General features: G+C 44.7%; 1 protein-coding gene across 1 annotated transcript in view; it reads right to left on the bottom strand.

Annotated features, from left to right (window-relative positions):
- XRCC5 (X-ray repair cross complementing 5) overlaps positions 1-18189 on the bottom strand; it is a 91684-nt gene that overhangs the window by 29331 nt on the left and 44164 nt on the right. Inside the window, exons 15-17 of the mRNA XM_045296868.1 lie at positions 14542-14694; positions 9941-10034; positions 9062-9131 (exon numbers count right to left, since the gene is read on the bottom strand). Of these exons, the coding sequence (XP_045152803.1) occupies positions 9062-9131; positions 9941-10034; positions 14542-14694 (317 nt within the window). The remainder of the gene's footprint in view (positions 1-9061; positions 9132-9940; positions 10035-14541; positions 14695-18189) is intronic.

Raw genomic sequence — 18189 nt, 5'->3', positions numbered from 1 at the left:
ACAAAATTCTCAGTCTCTGCTAAGACTGCTTTCTAAATCTGCATCTAAATTCCTTCCCCTTTCTGGCCAAAGACACAGCACATCATATTTTTAAGTTTTACGTTGACACGGATGGATCTGATAGGATGAACTGCATTGCATCACGCTCACCATGTCTGTCGGCATCAGCACGTTTCCGCCTTGGGCTTGCAGTTTGAACGGGGAGGAGCACAACACTTGGACTGCATTTCAGTGGAACGCCAAGCTGTTTCCAAGCTCTGCTTACACGTTTCAGCTGATTCCTGACTATTTTAACAAAAGCCTAACAGCCTTTCCTTAAACATCTTAATTGGTTAAGAGCTTCTGTTGTTTGCCACAAGCAGTCACTTTAAGTCATTGATTAAAGCAATTTGCACTTCAGCACAATCTGAAATCAGTTTCCTTTTCCAACCAGCTGGGCTTAAGAAGCAATCTTGAAGACAGCCCAATTCAAGGAGAACCAAGTGCAATGTCCTGCATGGCAGTGATCCATCACACAAGGCCAACCATAAAATGGATAGGGGATAAACAGACAGACCTACATTGCCACGAGGAAGTGTGCAAACCCTCCAGGCCGCACAAATCACACTCATTAGCGTGCACTGCAAAAGTGAACCGTAATAGCAAGTTCTTCTAAGCATTTCCCAAGTCCACTGAAGGAGAGAGTCCTCCTTTATACAGATCTGAATGAGAGCACTTGCCTTGCGGGACTGATGGGCTAGCTAAATGCAGGCTTGAATGGACGCAGGCCCTCGATCACTGTCTTACTGCCGGGAGAACATTATGCGTATCAACTCTTCAACCAGGGGAAAAAAACATCCTTTCCATGTGCAACATGAAAAGTACCCTGCCGGTTTGAGGCCAGTGACTTTACCCCATAGCCTGAGACGCCTCCCATCCAGGCTGAGGGAGACATGCGTGCTCGCAGGCACCCACTGGGAACCATCACACCAACCATGCTGTCCTTGTCTTTCTCACTGGGCAGCTGGGTGATATCTGAGTAGTCAGAGCCTGTAACTAGAGACATTCTGATTCTCAGAGGGACAGCAATTTGAAAGGTTTTCTGAAACCTTTCAGGGAGAGTTGCCGGAGAGAGAAACCAGTGTGTGATTCGGCCTGTATGGCGGGCTCTGGTTTCCACAGTATGTCTTTTTCTTTTTGCCTTATTCCATTCCAATGACCTCATTTGAATGACACGGTTGGTACAATATTCGAGGTAGTGCTGTGCCAGCTGATACAATTCATTCTGCCAATGAAGAAGCCAAGAGATGCCGTTTCTTCCACAAATTGGCAAGTCACCTGAAGTACTCTGGGCCTCAAGTCTGCCCACACAGCAGATGAGTCAGACCCCGAGGTCATGGAATGCATAAGACCATGGGATATAACAGCACACCCCTTTAAAGGGTGTCCTGTAGAAATCCAAGTGGACTGATTTGTTTTTATAAGGCTAAAGAAGTTTAAAATATCAAGTCAATGTCTGTATTTAATGTCCTTTTTTCAAGGTATTTGAAAGAACTTATTTTCTTATATTTACCAGTTCTGTGTAAAACAAGAGATAAATATCAAATTGTCATCTTAATTTTGCCTATCTGGAAAGATAGGTCACATACCCCAAATCACATCAATTTCACACACACACTGAAGAATTTTCTCCTACACCACAACTTTCAAAGGTCTAGGTACACACTCTCAGGACATGTGTCCTGGCAGAGTACCACACAATCTATGTACTACTGTATGGAGTTTCTGCGGAGGATACATGGCTAATGCAATGGGTACTAACACAAAGGTTGGTGGTTGGCACGCATCCTGAGACAGCTTGGAAGAACAGAGGTCTACTTGCAGAACCCCACGGAATACAGAGTTCTCCTGTGACCGCACAGGGCTGCCCGGGGTCAGAGTAGACTCGAAGGGAACTGGTTTGGTGTGGGTTTTTTACATGTAAGTAAACACTTGTGCAAATGGGAGAATGAGATACCCCACAAAAACAGAATTGGTAGGTGGGTGGGTGGGTAGGGTATATTTGGCTTTGATGAATGATATGATTTTATTACTAATAGTGTCACATTCTGGCTAATACTAGGTTTTGCTGAGGAAATGAATTTTTTTTCTGGACTTAAAAAAAAAAGTTATTTTATTGGTGGCTCGTACAACTCTTTATCACAATATATACATGCACCCATTGTGTCTAGCACAGTTGTTCCCATCATTTCTTAACATTTGCTTTCTGCTTGAGCCCTTGGTATCAGCTCCTCGTTTCCCTCCCATCTCTGTTCCCCCCCCCCCATGAACCCTTGAGAGTTTATATATTATTTTGTCATATCTTACACTGTCCGACATCTTCCTTCACCCACTTTTCTTTTGTCCATCCCCCAGGGAGGAGGTTATATATAGATCCTTTTGATCGGTTCCCCCTTTCTACTGCACCTCCCTCCACCCTCCCGTTATCACTACTCTTAGCACTGGTCCGGAAGGGATCATCCGTTCTGGATTCCCTGTATTTCCAGTTCCCTTCTGTACCAGTGTACATCCTCTGGTCTAGCCAGAGGAAATGAATTTTATGAAGTACCTTTTAATGTTGAAAAGATGCTATTTGATGAATGAAAGTAAGGTCCGTTGGGGAAAAAGTCATGGCTTGAGCACAGGGTGTGATTCAAGCAAAGTGAGAGGAAAGGCAAAGGACAGAAATTGGATGCCTCAGCACCACAGAATCATCATCAACCAATCAAACGGATGTGTGCACAGTATCCTGGTAGGTGTCATCGAGGTAGTTCCGATCCACAGGGCCCACTGTACAAGAGAACACACACTACCCAGCCCGACACCGTCCTTCTCATTGTTTCTGTGGGTGAGCCCATTCTTGCAGCCCTGTCAATCCATTTCATGGGATATATCCCCTTTTCAGTGATCCTTAACTTATTAAGCATAATGTCCTTCTCCAGGGATTGGTCCATCCTGACAACAGGCCCAAGGTACATGAGATAAAATCTAGGTATGCTTGCTTTTAAGAAGCATTCCGCCTGTACTTCTTCCAAGACAAATTTGCTCGTTCTTCTGGAAGTCCATGGTACTTTCAATATTCTTCATCAATACCAAGTGCATCAATTTTTCACTGGTCTTCCTGAATCACTGTCCAGTTCTCACATGTATAAGAGGCAACTGAAGTATCACAGCTTTGATCACACACACCTTAGTCCTCAAAGTAACATCTTTGGGGTTCCCCCCCACCAACATTTTAGAGAGGCATTTTGCAGTGCAATACAGGGTTTTATTTCTTAACTGATGCCTTCCGTGGGTGTTGATTGTGGATCCAAGTAAAATGAAATTCTTGACAACTTCAATCTTTTCTCTGTTTATCATAATGTTGCTTACCGGCCCAGTTTTAAGGATGTTTGTTTTCTTGATACCGAGTTGCAATTCATACTGCAAGCTGTAGCCTTGGTCTTCAGTGTTTTAAGTTCTCGTAGCTTTTAGCAAGCAAGACTGTGTCGTTCATCTGCTTATCTTGGGTTGCATGTCTCTAATCCTGACGCTACATTCTTCTTCATAATGTCCAGCTTCTGGGATTATTTTCTTAGCATGCAGAACAAATAAAAACATGGTAAAAAAATAAACCCTGATACCTAGCTTTCCTGATTTTAAACCATTCAGTATCACGTTGATTTGTTGCAATGCCTGCTTCTTGACCTGTGTACAGGCTCTGCGTGACCACAGGAAGTGATCTGCAATTCTCACCACTCAGTGTTATCCTTAATTTGTGAAGATTCACTCAGTTATGTACCTTTGGATAGCCAATGAAGCACAAGTAAACCATTATTTGGTGTCTCTGCTTTCAGCCAAGATACATTTGACATTGGCAATGATCTCCCTTATTGCATTTCCTCTTCTGAATCAGCTTGAATTTCTGGCAATTCCTTGTCGGCGTACTGCTGTAATCATTTAACTATCTTTGGCAAAAATTTACGTTTTTGCGCTACTCATACGTTTGATAATCCCATTCTGTTGCTTCTCTTTTGTCTGCAATGGCACTGTATATGGATTGCTTCCAGTGAGTTGGTCAGGTAGCCCCTTTCTGAACTTTTGGGCATGAATACTTCCAGCCATGCAATCATTTGTTGAAACATAAAAGTTACATCTCAGAAACATGTTAAAACTATGTCCGTGGAAGATTTCAAGGAGCTGCTTGAGAAGACACAGTACTCTACTGAAATGTACAAAGAAAGACCTGGAGTTAGAAAACCCGAAAGGAAAGAACACACTCAGTGTTTCTCAAGATACCATCATTCAAGAAAAAACGGAAGCCTGGCATTGTATTATTAAAGAACTGTAAGTGAAAAATATTGACAGACACAGGAAGTATCAAAGGACTGTAGAAAGAATACACAGAATCCCTGAATCAAAAATAATTGGTCAATATTCAGCCTTTTGAGGAGTTAGCATCTGATCAAGAACTGATGGTACTAAAGGAAGAAGTCCAGCTTGCCCTGAAGGCATGGGCCAAAAGCAAGGTTCTAGGAACAGACAGCATGCCAACTGAAGCGTTTCAGCAAACAGATACCGTTATGCACATTACTGTACACAAATCTGACTTTAAATACAAGTTATTTGGGGACTCATTTCTACTTAGGGTGTTTTCTTTTGGAGGTCTGTCTGTTTATTAATTAAGCTTTCATGCTCATGGACTGAAGCATCATCACCTCATCATTACTCGGGTTATCTAATAGAGTACCCATAATTTAACAGGGAAAACAGGTCTATCAACAAAGAATCACCACATGTTGTGAAAATGTATATTGTTCTTTTATCTGGCTCTTAACGCCCTTAGAGAACTCGTTTTTTACATACTAGGTAACTTTTTTTTTAAGTCATTTTATTGGGGATTCATACAACTCTTATAATCCATACATACATCAATTATATAAAGCACATCATTCTCAAAACATCTGCTCTCCACATAAGCCCCTGGCATCACCTCCTCATTTCCCCCTCCCTCCCCACCAGGTAACTTTCAGGCACTTTACATGATGGCACATTCTCAGTAGAACCTGTAAACTCAGACACAGCTCATCACGCAAGTGTTCTTTGGAGGATGAATGTAATAGGGCTTTCTCTTCTCCACATTACTGCTCATCTTTTGACCATGGTAGTGTTCTTCCTAAGTAAAAGCAGCAAAAGGGCATGCAGCTGGAAATCCAAGGTGTCCTTCCTTAGTAGTTCTGATTAACTTCCTTCTGGGAGGAGCAGTAAGTGACTCTGATATTGTACATGGGGAGAAATATGCCCCACTTTCACCATTTATGGGTGGTGATTATATACACAGCCATGGCTAAGAATGTGTCCCGTTGTAAAACTGTAGTGATTGGTGGGCATGGCGGGCCGGAGAAAAGGGACTGGGAAAATGGGCATCTGGGAGATCAAAGCCATCGCAGAACCACTGGCTGTCACACAGAACATGGTGTTCCCTGGGTGGGGAGTGTTAGTTTGCTTCCTCTATGTCAATATGATATAACAGCAAACATCCCACTGTAGAGCAGGCTAATCAGAAAATCTGTAGCTGCCAAATGCAGAACGTCAAGCGGCAGGACCACCACACTCAGCATCACTGGGCTACCAAAGGCCAGACAGAGTAATTAGGCCCCTAGTTCAGCTTTTAATAATAGGTGAAAGGGCCCCATTCTACCACAGGTCCAAACAATCCTACCAATCACCTAACGATGATCATGTTTTGGCAACAGAACCAAAATAGATGTACTACACAAAAATCTTTAGGAGGGAGAAGTATAAGGCAGCTTAGAACCTGTGGGCTCCCAAAGGAAGTGAGTATTGGGTCGGCAAGTGTTGGTAAGAGAGATGCCCAAGCAGAAACCCAGGCAAAGGTAGAGAAAGCCATGAGGAGACAAAATTCCAGGAGCTTCAAGAGAGAAAGGGTGTATAAAGAAAGCCAAGTCAGGACCAGAAACCAGTTGCTGACAAGGTGCAGTCTGGTCCTCCCACAGCTATAGGGAAGGCTGATTTGAAGTCACTGGAGAGCCGATTCTTTGCATCCTACTGTCACAACACCGGTGACATGCCTCAAAGCCACGTTCAAAGTACTGTTGATTCCCACAGAACAACGAGGTGAACAGCCGTGCTATCATGCAGAATGCATTGGAAAGTGGATTCTTACAGATGCAATTAAGTTGAAATTTTACACCTTATCACTTGATCTCCCTTTTGACCCATTTTAAATTTGTTCTCAATTTTAATAGTCTCTGCTTGCTTTTCTATTGAAGTTTTTCTCTGTATTACTTTGCTATTGTTCTCAGTTTTCCTTCCAAAATATTTTTCTCTACATGAAATCCAGGATAGGTAAATCTGTAGAGACAGTATAATAACAATGTGTACAGAACAAAATTGATAGTAGTTATGTTTGTACCACTCTTCTTAATATGACTGAACTATTGAATTGTATATATAGTCTGTGAATTATATACACCAATAAAACTGTTAATTAGAAAAACAGAATCAGATCCCATTTCTTAAGAAAAGAGTATTGTCGACTCACTGAGTATATTAACCATAGGCATAGAGTTTTAAGATACATGAAAGAAAAGCATTAGGAACCAGGCGAAACAGCCTGGCTAAGGGGGAAAAATCCACTACTTGAAAAGGATCTAGATTTGGATCCTTATTATTTTGGGACAAATCAATCCCTTCCAGTTCAGTTACTCCAGCTCTAAAATGGGGATCATAATCCCACTATAACCCTTGATATATTCACAGACTATTTCAGATCCCTAAGTGCTTATCTGGGAGGAACACATTTTCCAAACGTAAGCAGATTCTCAGGAATTTTCTCAAGGTCTCTTTAGAATCTGGCCTCGAGTCCATGGATGTACTCTGTTCTTCCCTAAATTAATCCAGACCCTAAATTCTGTCTCTTTGCTAGCTTCCCCACACTCAAAGTAGACAATTCCAATATTTTACAGACACCAACTATTTCCGGGTCTCGAGTGGGGAATGTGAAGCAGAAGACTGCACCCCTCTGTAAATCCATTTACTTTTCCTCCCTCCCATCTCCCTCCTTACCCCACCTCTCCTGAATTAGCGCCACCTTTTCTACATCTGTCAGGCCCTGAAGCTCCCCTCCTAGCAACCAAAAACTCGGCTCTCTCCCAGGCACTTTCCAAAGTGTTTTCCCAATAAAGACAATTCTCTCTTTCAGAACAGGCTGGTCTCTGTGATGCTCCGGTGCTCTGCACATCCTCATGACTTTGCCGATGTGCCTCTGTGGGGTAATTGTGCCAAAGGCTTCACAGAGTGCTCACAATCATCGTTAAGTTTGAAGCGAGTGTTGCAGCCACTGTGTCAACCCGTCTCTTTGAAGGTCCTCCTCTAGTTGGTTGACCCTCTACTGTATCAAGAACGATGGCCTTTTCCAGGGATTGGTCTCTTCTGATAACATGTCCAAAGTACGTGAGACAAAGTCTCGCCAGCCTCAAATCTACGCAGCATTCTGGGTGTACTTCTTCCAAGATAGATTTGTTTGTTGATAACATAGTTGGCACTAAGCATTTTTATTCTGGTCTCTGCAGTAATCACTTCAGATGGCAGCATTCATTGATTTGTCACCATAGTGTCTCTGCCCTGTCCCAAACAGTCACCACACACAGTCCAACAGGAGCAATGCAGGGAGACCACGCAATGCATGCGAGAAACACTGCTGCCCCCACAGACTTCTGCAAAGCTGCCACTTTCACCTCATGTGGGTTTTCTCCTCCTCCTTCGACGTGGTCTTATTTTGCGCTGATGTGCATCAAAGCTTTCCTCCTCTGTGGCAGCCCTTCAACACAGCAAAACACTCTCCATGCCAAATGCACATGAAGGGATTTCAAAAAGGGGTGGAAAACTTTCATTTTTCCACGAACTTTACGAAGTAACTACATATACTCCACCTCAAAGAATGCACATGGCCGTCAGGTCTCAGCTGGCCTTCTTCAGGGAAACGCTGGTGGCCGTGGCCTTTGTTCCACCTCCAACAGGAATGCCGTGGCCTGGCAGGTTGCTCTCTGAGGCACCAGCTTGGTAGCTATCAGGCATCCTGCCAGGATCCTCAGGCTCTGTGCTGGGCACTGCGCAGGATTAGGCTACAAAGTTGCTGCGTCTCCAGCCAGTTGAGTCATTTTCTCTGCAGAAATTGCCAAGAGGTCAGAGCAGTGGTTCTCAACCTTCCTAATGCCGTGATCCTTTCATACAGCTCTTCATGTGGTGGTGACCCCCCCCACCACACAATTATTTTTGTTGCTACTTCATAACTGTTATTTTGCTACTATTAGGAATCGGGCGACCCCTGTGAAAGGGTCGTTGGACCCCCAAAGGGGTCGAAACCCACTGGGTTCGAAGATCAAGTTCTGGGTACATATGCACACGACCACTTGTAGAGAAGGCAGCTCACGGACCGGCCTGACCCTGGGCAGCAATAAGGAACACAGAATTGCTGTGCACACAAACCTGCAGCTTCAGTACTGCCAGGCACCGCTCATGAAAGGGGAATGAACAGGAAAGAGACTGCGGTCAGGTGAGTAACTGTTGCTCCCAGACCCTCTGTCCACCCTGAAAGCTGTTTTGATAGCATGCCAAAACTAAACAGAGCTCTAGAAGATATCTAATGAGAACAGTGTCAGAAGGTAGTCAATTGCAGAAGAATCTCTTGGGCAGCAGCAAGGTCATAGTACATATACATCTCTGGGATGAGGAAGATTTGACCCCAAAATATTTACTCCAAGTTCACTCAGAAGATCTCAAAGGCACCCAATGATGTGGCACTCCGAACAAGGGGGTTCTGGCCTGCAGTCTGCACAGGAGGGACACCCAAACACCGGTCTGTCTGGGTTGGGGCGGCTCATCCTGGAGAGGCACCCCAAAGGGGCCCTCAGGAGGCTCTCCCAGTCTCGTTATGTAAAGCATTACGACAAAAGCCTGCTGGTACGAATCCAGACTCTAAATCCATGAAGACTTCCTGAAATGCCTTCTTAGATGCAAAGCAAATGTCAGAATCACTCACCTTCCTCAAAGCTGGCATTCTTCTGCCTCACTAGAACCCGGAAGTTTTCAGCAGGATTCACACTTCCAACCTAGAACACATCCAGACAACAGACCTGGGTGGCAGTGCCCTAAGCAACTCAAGAGACTTGACGGGGTCAGTGTGCTCGCTCCCACAAAGTAAAGGCACCAGTTCCATGTCCAGGGCTTGGTTAACAAGCTAGCAGACGGGAAAATGCAGGACAGAATTTCAAATTCTCATGAACTCGGTTTCTTGAAGTCAGGGAGGGTGGATGACCCCTGAAACTACAGCCCCAAGGTCATCTTTAAGCCTTAATTGAACCAAAACACCCCCTATGTCGTCTTAGGAGCCACAGGGGTGGGGGCGGGGTGGTGAGCAGGACTGCCAAAGTTGAACAACGTCATCAGTGTCACCAATGGCAACACAGAAACTGTCGAATTGACATGCGCTTAGCTGCGTATAGTTTACACAGCAGCAACAGAGTTAAGTCAACCGACGACACAAGAAAAGGCTAGCAGACTCCTGCACCGTGTAGCTGCTACGTGCACTCTCACGTTTCTTTACGTAAGGTGACTGCTTTCCACCTGGCTCAGAAGCCAGTCTGAACCCAGCCTTCAGAAGTGGACACACCTAGATGCAGGTATGTTAAGAAAAACAACTTTTCTAACATACCTTTTTGATAGTTTTTGTAGCTTTTGATATTTTGTAGCAAGGCTTTTTGAGTTACATATATATATATATATAAAATCTTAAGGCTTGAGAGAGAAAGGGCTCAGGGATGAGCCTGAGTAGTGACATGTTAAGGGCTAACAGGAACTGAAGCCCTCCCACCAGGCCCAACCTTGTTCAGGTGATGCACACGGGACAAACCCCACTTACTCTGGTGATGTGGCCCTCAGCCAGACTGGAGATACTAAAGTGAACGTCCCCTTCCTCAGTCTTGCATATCTTAGAAGCAGGTCCTTCTTCATGGCTGGGGGCGAAAAAAAGAGATCTTTTTTTTTTCTCTCTTCCTTCTAAAACAGTGGTTCTCAACCTTCCTAATGCCGCGACCCTTTCATACAGTTCCTCACGTTGTGGTGACCACCCCCAACCATAAAATTATTTTCATTGCTACTTCATTACTGTAATTTTGCTACTGTTATGAATCAGGCGACCCCTGTGAGAGGGTCGTTCAACCACCAAAGAGGTCATGACCCATAGGTTGAGAACCTCTGTTGTAAAACAAGCAACCCAAAAGCCAGATTTGCTGCTGTGGAGCATCTACTTGTATTTTCCAAGCATCAAAGATAAGCAATCACATGTACAAATAGCCCGCCCCCCGGTCCCAGAGCTCCCTGCCTAGAGCAGCTGGGCTTTGCTTTGCAGTGGTGGAGAAATCAGAACCAGCAGTCACATCACAAAGCCCTCTTCAAAAGATGAACTTGCAAGCACAGGTAATGGAAACTCAACATTGAAATAAGAGACCGTTTGTTCTTCGGATAGCATTTGCTGGTTTCTGTCTCAGAACTGATAGCTATTATTAGCTCTCTGTGTACACCGAAGACCTCAGTGACGGAGAGCCCATCTTCTACATAGTGAGTGCAACAACTTAATAGGCTCTGCCTTCAGCTGCCAAAACTTAGTAGACAATCCTTAGTTAAATGTACAAGAGCTTGTGCTTAGAGACATTTGAATGCTTTCAAGACCTGGGACATAGAGTGCCCACCTACATTTTCTACCTCTGAGGTGTAGTGGGAGGAGCTAGCCCACGTTTAGTGTGCTGCCATCTGGTGGGGGCCTGTAAACCGTGTGAACATGAAGACCCTAGCCACCAGAAACCCCTGGGGATATGGGTCCCACGAATTGTTATCAAAACCCTATCAACTAAAAAAATGTTTTTTTCATTCATTTAATTTGTCTTCTAATCCTGAAAACTTTATTTTAGCAACAGCAAAATTCAAAACAGAAAAATGATTGAACTTAAAAAATACATTCAAAGGAAAACTAGAATGTTCTTATATAAACCTAACCTGTTTGGGGCAGGACGTTAGTAGAGTCTAATAGCACTTGTGCCACGGAAGCGTAACTCCAAGAAAGTGCATCGTACACCTTAGGTGATCAAATGAGCAAACGTTGGTGCAAACAGAGTTGAGTCAAACAGAGGTCAAGTTAACTGCTAAGGAGACAATCAAAGGCAAAGACTCTACCCATAATCTCACTTAAGCTCCAGAACATCAAGATATAAAGATGCTTCTCCAAGAGACATAATAATCAATCTGAGGGAAAGGCAATCACCAAGAAATGATGAAATTAGTAACTAAGATGTATGAGGTATATCCACTTTTTTAACCTCAACCTTTTCTAACAAGAGACTGGAAGAGGTTATCCTGAAAATTAAGCAATGAGAAATATAGCTTAAACAGGCTCACAGTAAAGAATCACTTCTTACAACTACATGAAAGGACCAATCATTGAACCTCACACAAATGAATTATCGCATTTCTACTCACTATAGTCCCCATTTACCACTTGCTCCCCCTTGCTCTCACCCTTTGAGAAGTAGAGAGAAGCAAGTAGAACACAGAAAGGTGGGGACCAAGAGAGATTTAAAGGGGGTGAGTCACCACCCAGAGCCATTTCCTTGCAAGTAGAATAAAAAATAAACACACAAAGCCCTGATGTAAAAAGTGGAAGAAGATGCTCTTACTCAAGGAAGCAGAAATTCCCATTCAAACCTGAATTCCTTTTAGAAAGCAGATGAAGGCTATTATCATTTCAGTCAACTTTGCACGTTACTCTCAAGAGACACAGTGCAGCAGGGTATTGCTGGAAACAGACACTGGAACCTTAGACAAGTTATGATTGCCTCTAAGCTTTTATTTTCTCATCAGGAAAATGCTCGGATGCAAAGTACCATTAGGACAGCAACTATCCCACTATTCTCTTTGCAAAAACACAAAGTAATATGCACAGTGGTATAAGGAAGCATTGCTACATGCAAAGCACTGTGCCAAAATTCCATAGGAGTTCATGGATGAATCACATGAAGAGTTTCTTGAAACTGCAAAAGAGGACTCTCTTGAAGAACGAGAAGGAGGCACCTACAGCACTTCTCCAGCACCGGGTGGGTTCTCCCATTACAGGACTGTGGGGGCTCTTCCAGACAAACTCTCTAACTCCCGCCAAAGGACCTTTTCCTGCAGGGATCTGGTTAAGGAGGTGGGGGAAGCAACTGATAGGATTCACCTGAGTCATTTCGAACAGGATTCCCTGCAGTGCCATCCTGCTGTGTATAAAATGAGCTCTCTGAGACACAGGAGGGGGAAATCTCAGTATCAGCAAGTCAGGAGTGGAGTCTTTCTCTGGCCCTGAGATCCCTGTGCAGTGCACCTCCTGGATCCAGGAGGAGGATCTGTACCATTGAGCAGCAGCAGCAGAACCAGGAGTGAAGCAGGAACAGAGGATGGACTGCTCTCAGCCTTCGGAGCAAGTGCAGCAGACTGGCATGTGGAGTGGGATGCCTCTGGGCACTTAACTGGGGAAGAAGTGGGGGTGAGGCTTACTGGAGTGGGGTGCCTCTGGGCATTTAACTCAGGGGGCTGAGTTTGCTGACCATGGGCCTTGGGCTGAAAGCCTTCAGATGGAGGGTTTTACGGTAGCGTGAGATGCTCCTTTCGGCATTTATTAGGAGAACTGAAAGAATTTTGCAGCATGTCTCAACAAACCAATTCAACTCAACCCTCAGCATTTTCCCCTGGTATTATAACTTGCTAATATCTTTAATAAACTATTTCATCATCAATTTTGTCTCTGGGTTCTGGGTAGCCATTGCAATGGATCTTAGAAACCAGAGAGGTAAAACAAAGAATACTAAGTAAGACTAAACAAGGATAGAGTCTGACCTTATGTGGAAGGGGATAAACATGCTGGAGCAAGGATTTTTTAAATAAGGGTCCACGAATGGCTTTAGGACTCTTGAGCCATCTAACATTATTTGTAAAATTGAGTAGCATGTTAAGGGCATTTTCTGTGGGGAAAGGTCGTGTCGTTTTTAATCCTATTATAAAAAGAGTCCATTACAAAAAAATAAAGAGTTACTGCATTAAAGAATTTTAAGCAAGGGAATGATGTGGTCAGATGTTTTTAAAAATCACTCAGCTAACAGAATCGCAGAATAGTTTAAAGAGGGTTAAGACTGAAATGCCGAGAAATCAGTCATGCTAAACCCAGGCTTGCTGTCACAGAGCTAATTATAGTGTTTCCAAGACCGTAAATCTTTACAGGAACAGACAACCTCATCTTTCTCCCTCAGAGAGTCTGGTGAGTTCGAACTGGTGACCTTGAGGTTAGCAGTCCAATGCTTATCCCACAGCACCACCAGGGCTCCTTTTTCTCAGTAGAGCAGACTAAAAATGAGAAGATGTGCCTAAAAGCAATGGCAATGAGTGACGCTGTTAGCAGTAAGTTTCTCATTGTCGCCATGTGCCAATCACTGTGCTAATAAGCTCATTTGAACTACCTCGATTAAACCCCACACCCACCCTGAGCCAATTCTTAGCACTGTGTTTTCGAAACACTCTCCAGGGCCTGGCCCCTTGTTTAAAGCACACAATTCAGGAGAGTTTAGAGCCAATCCACTCTCCTGCACAGCTTCCACAGAGGCAGCCATTTGTTGTTCCCACTTGACAGTGGCAACAGCTACCAAGGGGCAGTGCGTGGGCTCAGATCCAAAGCTCGCTGACCCCAACCCACTGCTATTCGCCACTACACTAACCTGAATCAGAGAGGTGCATTTGAGGTCAAGGAAATACAACTTGGTAATATGGAGAAAAAAGGGCACGCCTCCAGGAAGCGGGAGGCCATTCATTGAAATCAAGCCCATGGCATGACTCAGAGAACCAGAGGAGCATGAAAGGAGAGACGAGGCCAGGAAATCATTTCTGGACATACTGGGCCTAAGACACTGCGCAGCTGGGATGTCCAGCAAGCTAGAAATCTCAACTGACAGGCTTTTAGTAGTTTGTGAAACAACACATACAACTGGTGGTGCAGTGGGTGAGTTAGTGGTTGGTCTGCTAACCCACAGGTCAGTAGTTCAAACCCATTAGTCACTCTGTAGGAGAAATACAAGGCTATGTATAAAAGATTGATAGTCTAGGACAGCGCTTCTCGACCTTCCTAATGTCATGACCCTTTAATACAGTTCCTCATGTTGTGGTGAGCCCCAATCATAAAATAATTTTTGTTGTTACTTCAAAACTGTCATTTTGCTACTGTTATGAATGGGGCGACTCCTGTGAAAGGGCCGTTGGACCCCCAAAGGTTGAGAACCACTGGTCTAGGAAAATCTGAAGAGGGCTCGGTGAGTCAGAATCAACTTATTATCAGCGGGTGTGGTTGGTTTTGGTCTGTGGAATAATAACACCAAGTCTAGAGGTATGCAGTATTAGGAGAATAAAGCACACTGGGCAAGCAGGGAAGCTCGGGAGTCAGGCTACCTGCACTCAGGTCCTTCCTCCCACTGCGATGAGGAGAAGTCTCTATATTCGCTGTAAACCACGGGCTCCTCGCTTTCAGGCTGGACCAATAAAGCGACCAGCTTCCCAGGAAGGCCAGCAGAATCCAGACAGGCAGAGCACTCAGCATTACACCTGCGTTGAACAGACGCAAGCTACCCTGAGTTCAAGTCCCGAGAGCATCAGCATGCAGACTGGATGGCAAAAGAAAAGCCGCCCAGGGGAATCTGAGAGGGAGCAGTCAAAGGTTGAGGGGACACAACCCGGAGAAGGTGAAGTTATGCTTGAAGAGGGAGAAAATCATTGACGATGTCAAGTGCTACAAGAAGTCAAGAAGGAAAAAGACTGCAAACGCAAGTGAATCTAGAAGTTCGTGTCCTTTGGAAGATGGATTTCAGGAAGGGGTGGGAGAAGCAGAGTCCTGACGGGAGAGTTGCTGAGACGAGAGAGCAGGTGGCAAATTAGCCAGAGACCAGTCAGCCTGGTCTGTGGGCAGGAAAAAGCCCCAGAGTTGCCAACAAGTCAGTTCTGTGCCTCATAGGTTTTCCACGGGTGACTTCTGAAAGACCACCAGGCCTTTCTTCTAAGGTACCTCTGGGTGGCCTCAAGCTTCCAACCTTTCGGTGCGTGACCGAACCAATGAACCATTTGTGCTGCTGAAAGGCGGGTGGCAATTACAGGGAGGAGTGGATTGGATCATTTTATTTTGTTCTAGAGGAAAGAAGTAAAATAAGCAGAGGAAAGGATCTGGTAGAGGAGAAGACGCTAAAAATCCAGAAGTAGGAAGACATTCTCAATGGTCTGAGTTAGCATGGGAGAAGACAGGATGGCGGGGTGCAGGGTGCAGGGATTTAACTGTGGACAGGATGAGCCGCTCTTCTCTGAGCAGTAAAGAAAGAAACACAGGCAGACAGGAATTCTTATATGATTTTAGATACAATGAGCTAAAGGATTACGGGAATTCCACCTAGGGCAGCTGTTCTCAACCTGTGGGTTGCGACCCCTTTGGGGGTAGAATGACCCTTTCACAAGGGTCACCTAATACATCCTGCACATCAGATATTTACATTACGATTCATAACAGTAGCAAACTTACAGTTAGGAAATAGTAACGAAAATAATTTATGGTTGGGAGTTACCACAACATGAGGAACTGTATGAAAGGGTCGCAGCATTAGGAAGGTTGAGATCCACTGACCTAGTGGTCTCTATTCTGTGAAATCATCATCACACATGTGCCAAAGACATGACCGTTGCTGGGTGCCCTCCGGTTGTTTCCTGTTCCTTGTGAGCTGATGTACAACAGAAGGTAGCTCTGCTTAGTCGTGCCCCAACTTTACAATGGTTATGTTTGAGCCCCCTGCTGCAGCCACGGTGTTAATCCATCGTATGGAGGGTCGGTCTCCATGTAAGGGCCCTCTACTTCACCAAGCATGATGTCCTAGTCCAGGGATTGGCCCTCTTAACAACCTGCCTAGGAATATTTGAAATCCTTTACTCAAGTACCCTGCACCGTCACTATGTGCTACGTCACTATGTGCTACGCTCTAAAATTATAAGGAGCAGAATGCAATGCTCACTTGCTCCTCCAGACAACTCTGTGAGGCCAATTCCTTTCTTGCCCAGGAGGGAAATGAGGCTTAGAGAAGACAAGCCAACTGTTCCTAAAGTCACACTAGCAAAAGGGGACCAAGTCACTGTCTGACTCTGAAGGCCAGAGTCATAAACATTTGTCAGGTGACGCTGTCAGCAAACAGTGAGGGAGGAGGGCTTTCAGGGGGCGTGAGAAGAGCAGAAGACTTTCCAATCGCTGCACAGAGACAAAAGGAAATCGAGAGCACAGCATAAGTCAACTGCACAAGTCGGATTAGACTATGACATCCTAATATCCAACAAGTTCACTATCCAAGAGATGACATTTTCATTTCATAGGTGAAAACCAACATGGAGGGGAAGGAAAAGGTCATTAAAAGGAGAGGAAAGAGAGAGAGAGAGACCAAAATGGAGCGAGAAATGTGATCTTAATGTACAGCAGGCTAAAACTAATGGAAAAAATGATGAAATACGAGAGCTGAAGATTCCAAAGGGTGGTCCCAGAAGCTAAAGTATTATAGTGAAATGTGCAAAGACCAGGAGCTAGAAAACCAAAGGAGAACACTGCATTTCTCAAGTTATAAAGAAAAGGAGGGAGAGAAAGAGAGAGAGAAAGCAAGTCTAAAGCTGCAATATTGAGAATTTCTATCCAAAATACTAAATGCAGAAAGCATCAAAAGAAGATGGAAGGAATACACAGTCAATGTGCTAAAAACACTGGTCAGCATTCAGCTGGTTCAGAAGGTCACGTGATCAAGAACCAATGGACTAAAGGACGACATTCAAGCTGCACTAAACACCGAAAACAAACTCCCTGCTGTGGGGTCGATGCCGACTCAGCCACCCTCGAGGACCAGGCAGAACTGCCCCCATGAGTTTCCGAGAGTGTAACGCTTTATGGGTGGGAGGAGCAAGCCCTGTCTTTCTCCCGAAGAGCCACCTTTCGGTAGCAGTCCAATTCACAACCACTGCACCACCAAGGCTCCAGAGAAGCCAGCAGGAACTGGCAGTGTGGTTTCCTGAGTGCGGGGAGGTTGCAGCTACTGCCCTCTGGGTCTATGCGCTGGCATTCTTTTTTATTTTTTTCACCAGCTAATTTGAATTTTAATCAACTGGAGGAGGGGAAAATGACCCATTTCCTTCTCGAAATACCAGAAGGTAATCCAGATCCTGAACTGGCGCTGTACTAGAGAGGAGCCTGGAGCCAGATGGAAGGCTGGCGTGGGCATAGGAGGGCTCAGTATTGCAGGAAACCTCTTAAGTCCAGGGACACAGTGGTGAGCAGCAGGAAAGCCCTCCTTCGAGAGCAAAGTGCAAAAGCCCCACCAGACCCACTGCCATCAAGCCACTTGTGGCTCACAGCAACCCGAGTTGCCTAACGCTTTCCCGACAGCTCCGCCTGAGCTCCCAGAAGAACCGGTGACAGGCGGAAAGAAAAGCACTCTCTCCAGGATGTGATCAGGAATGTATGTGACAGACATCACCTGTCCCACGGCTGGTGTCACGGCTGATGTTCCGTCCTGACCAAGCGTAGAGTCTTGACCTCCAGAACGAGGCTGAAACTGCAAAGCTTTCTCCTCAACTCGGACAAGAACTCACTCAGTGAATGACTTCCAGAAACGGGGGAAGGGTTCTGAACATAACTCAGTACTCCTACGCTGAGGTGCTTAGAAAACACTCGGCTTTACTTTGTCAATAAAGATAAAGCTGTTGGCAGGAAATGAAAGAAAAGAAATTCTGGTCTGAAACCGCATCTCAAACGAAAACCCAAAGAAATAAACAGGTTTTTGATTTGGGGCAACAACAAAAAAAGTCACCAATAACCATTTGACCTAAACTTGGTAAATCAATTGATCCTGCATAATCAAGAACAAGTGCGGGTGTTTTGCTTAATTTTTAATGGGAATTAGTTAGCAATTCTAAACAGAATCTAAAGAGAAGGATTAAGGACAAAACAAACACCTCATTAGTGATAACTAATGATACAACCTAATACATCACCGACTTACTAACAGAGAAGCTGAAGGCGGCTCGGAT

Source organism: Echinops telfairi, unplaced genomic scaffold (genome assembly GCF_000313985.2).
Source record: "Echinops telfairi isolate 266 unplaced genomic scaffold, ASM31398v2 ScPeMD7_3;HRSCAF=10, whole genome shotgun sequence".
NCBI lineage: Eukaryota > Metazoa > Chordata > Mammalia > Afrosoricida > Tenrecidae > Echinops > Echinops telfairi.
The sequence above is the reverse complement of the archived record's forward strand: the minus strand, read 5'-3'. Positions and strand labels throughout refer to the sequence as shown.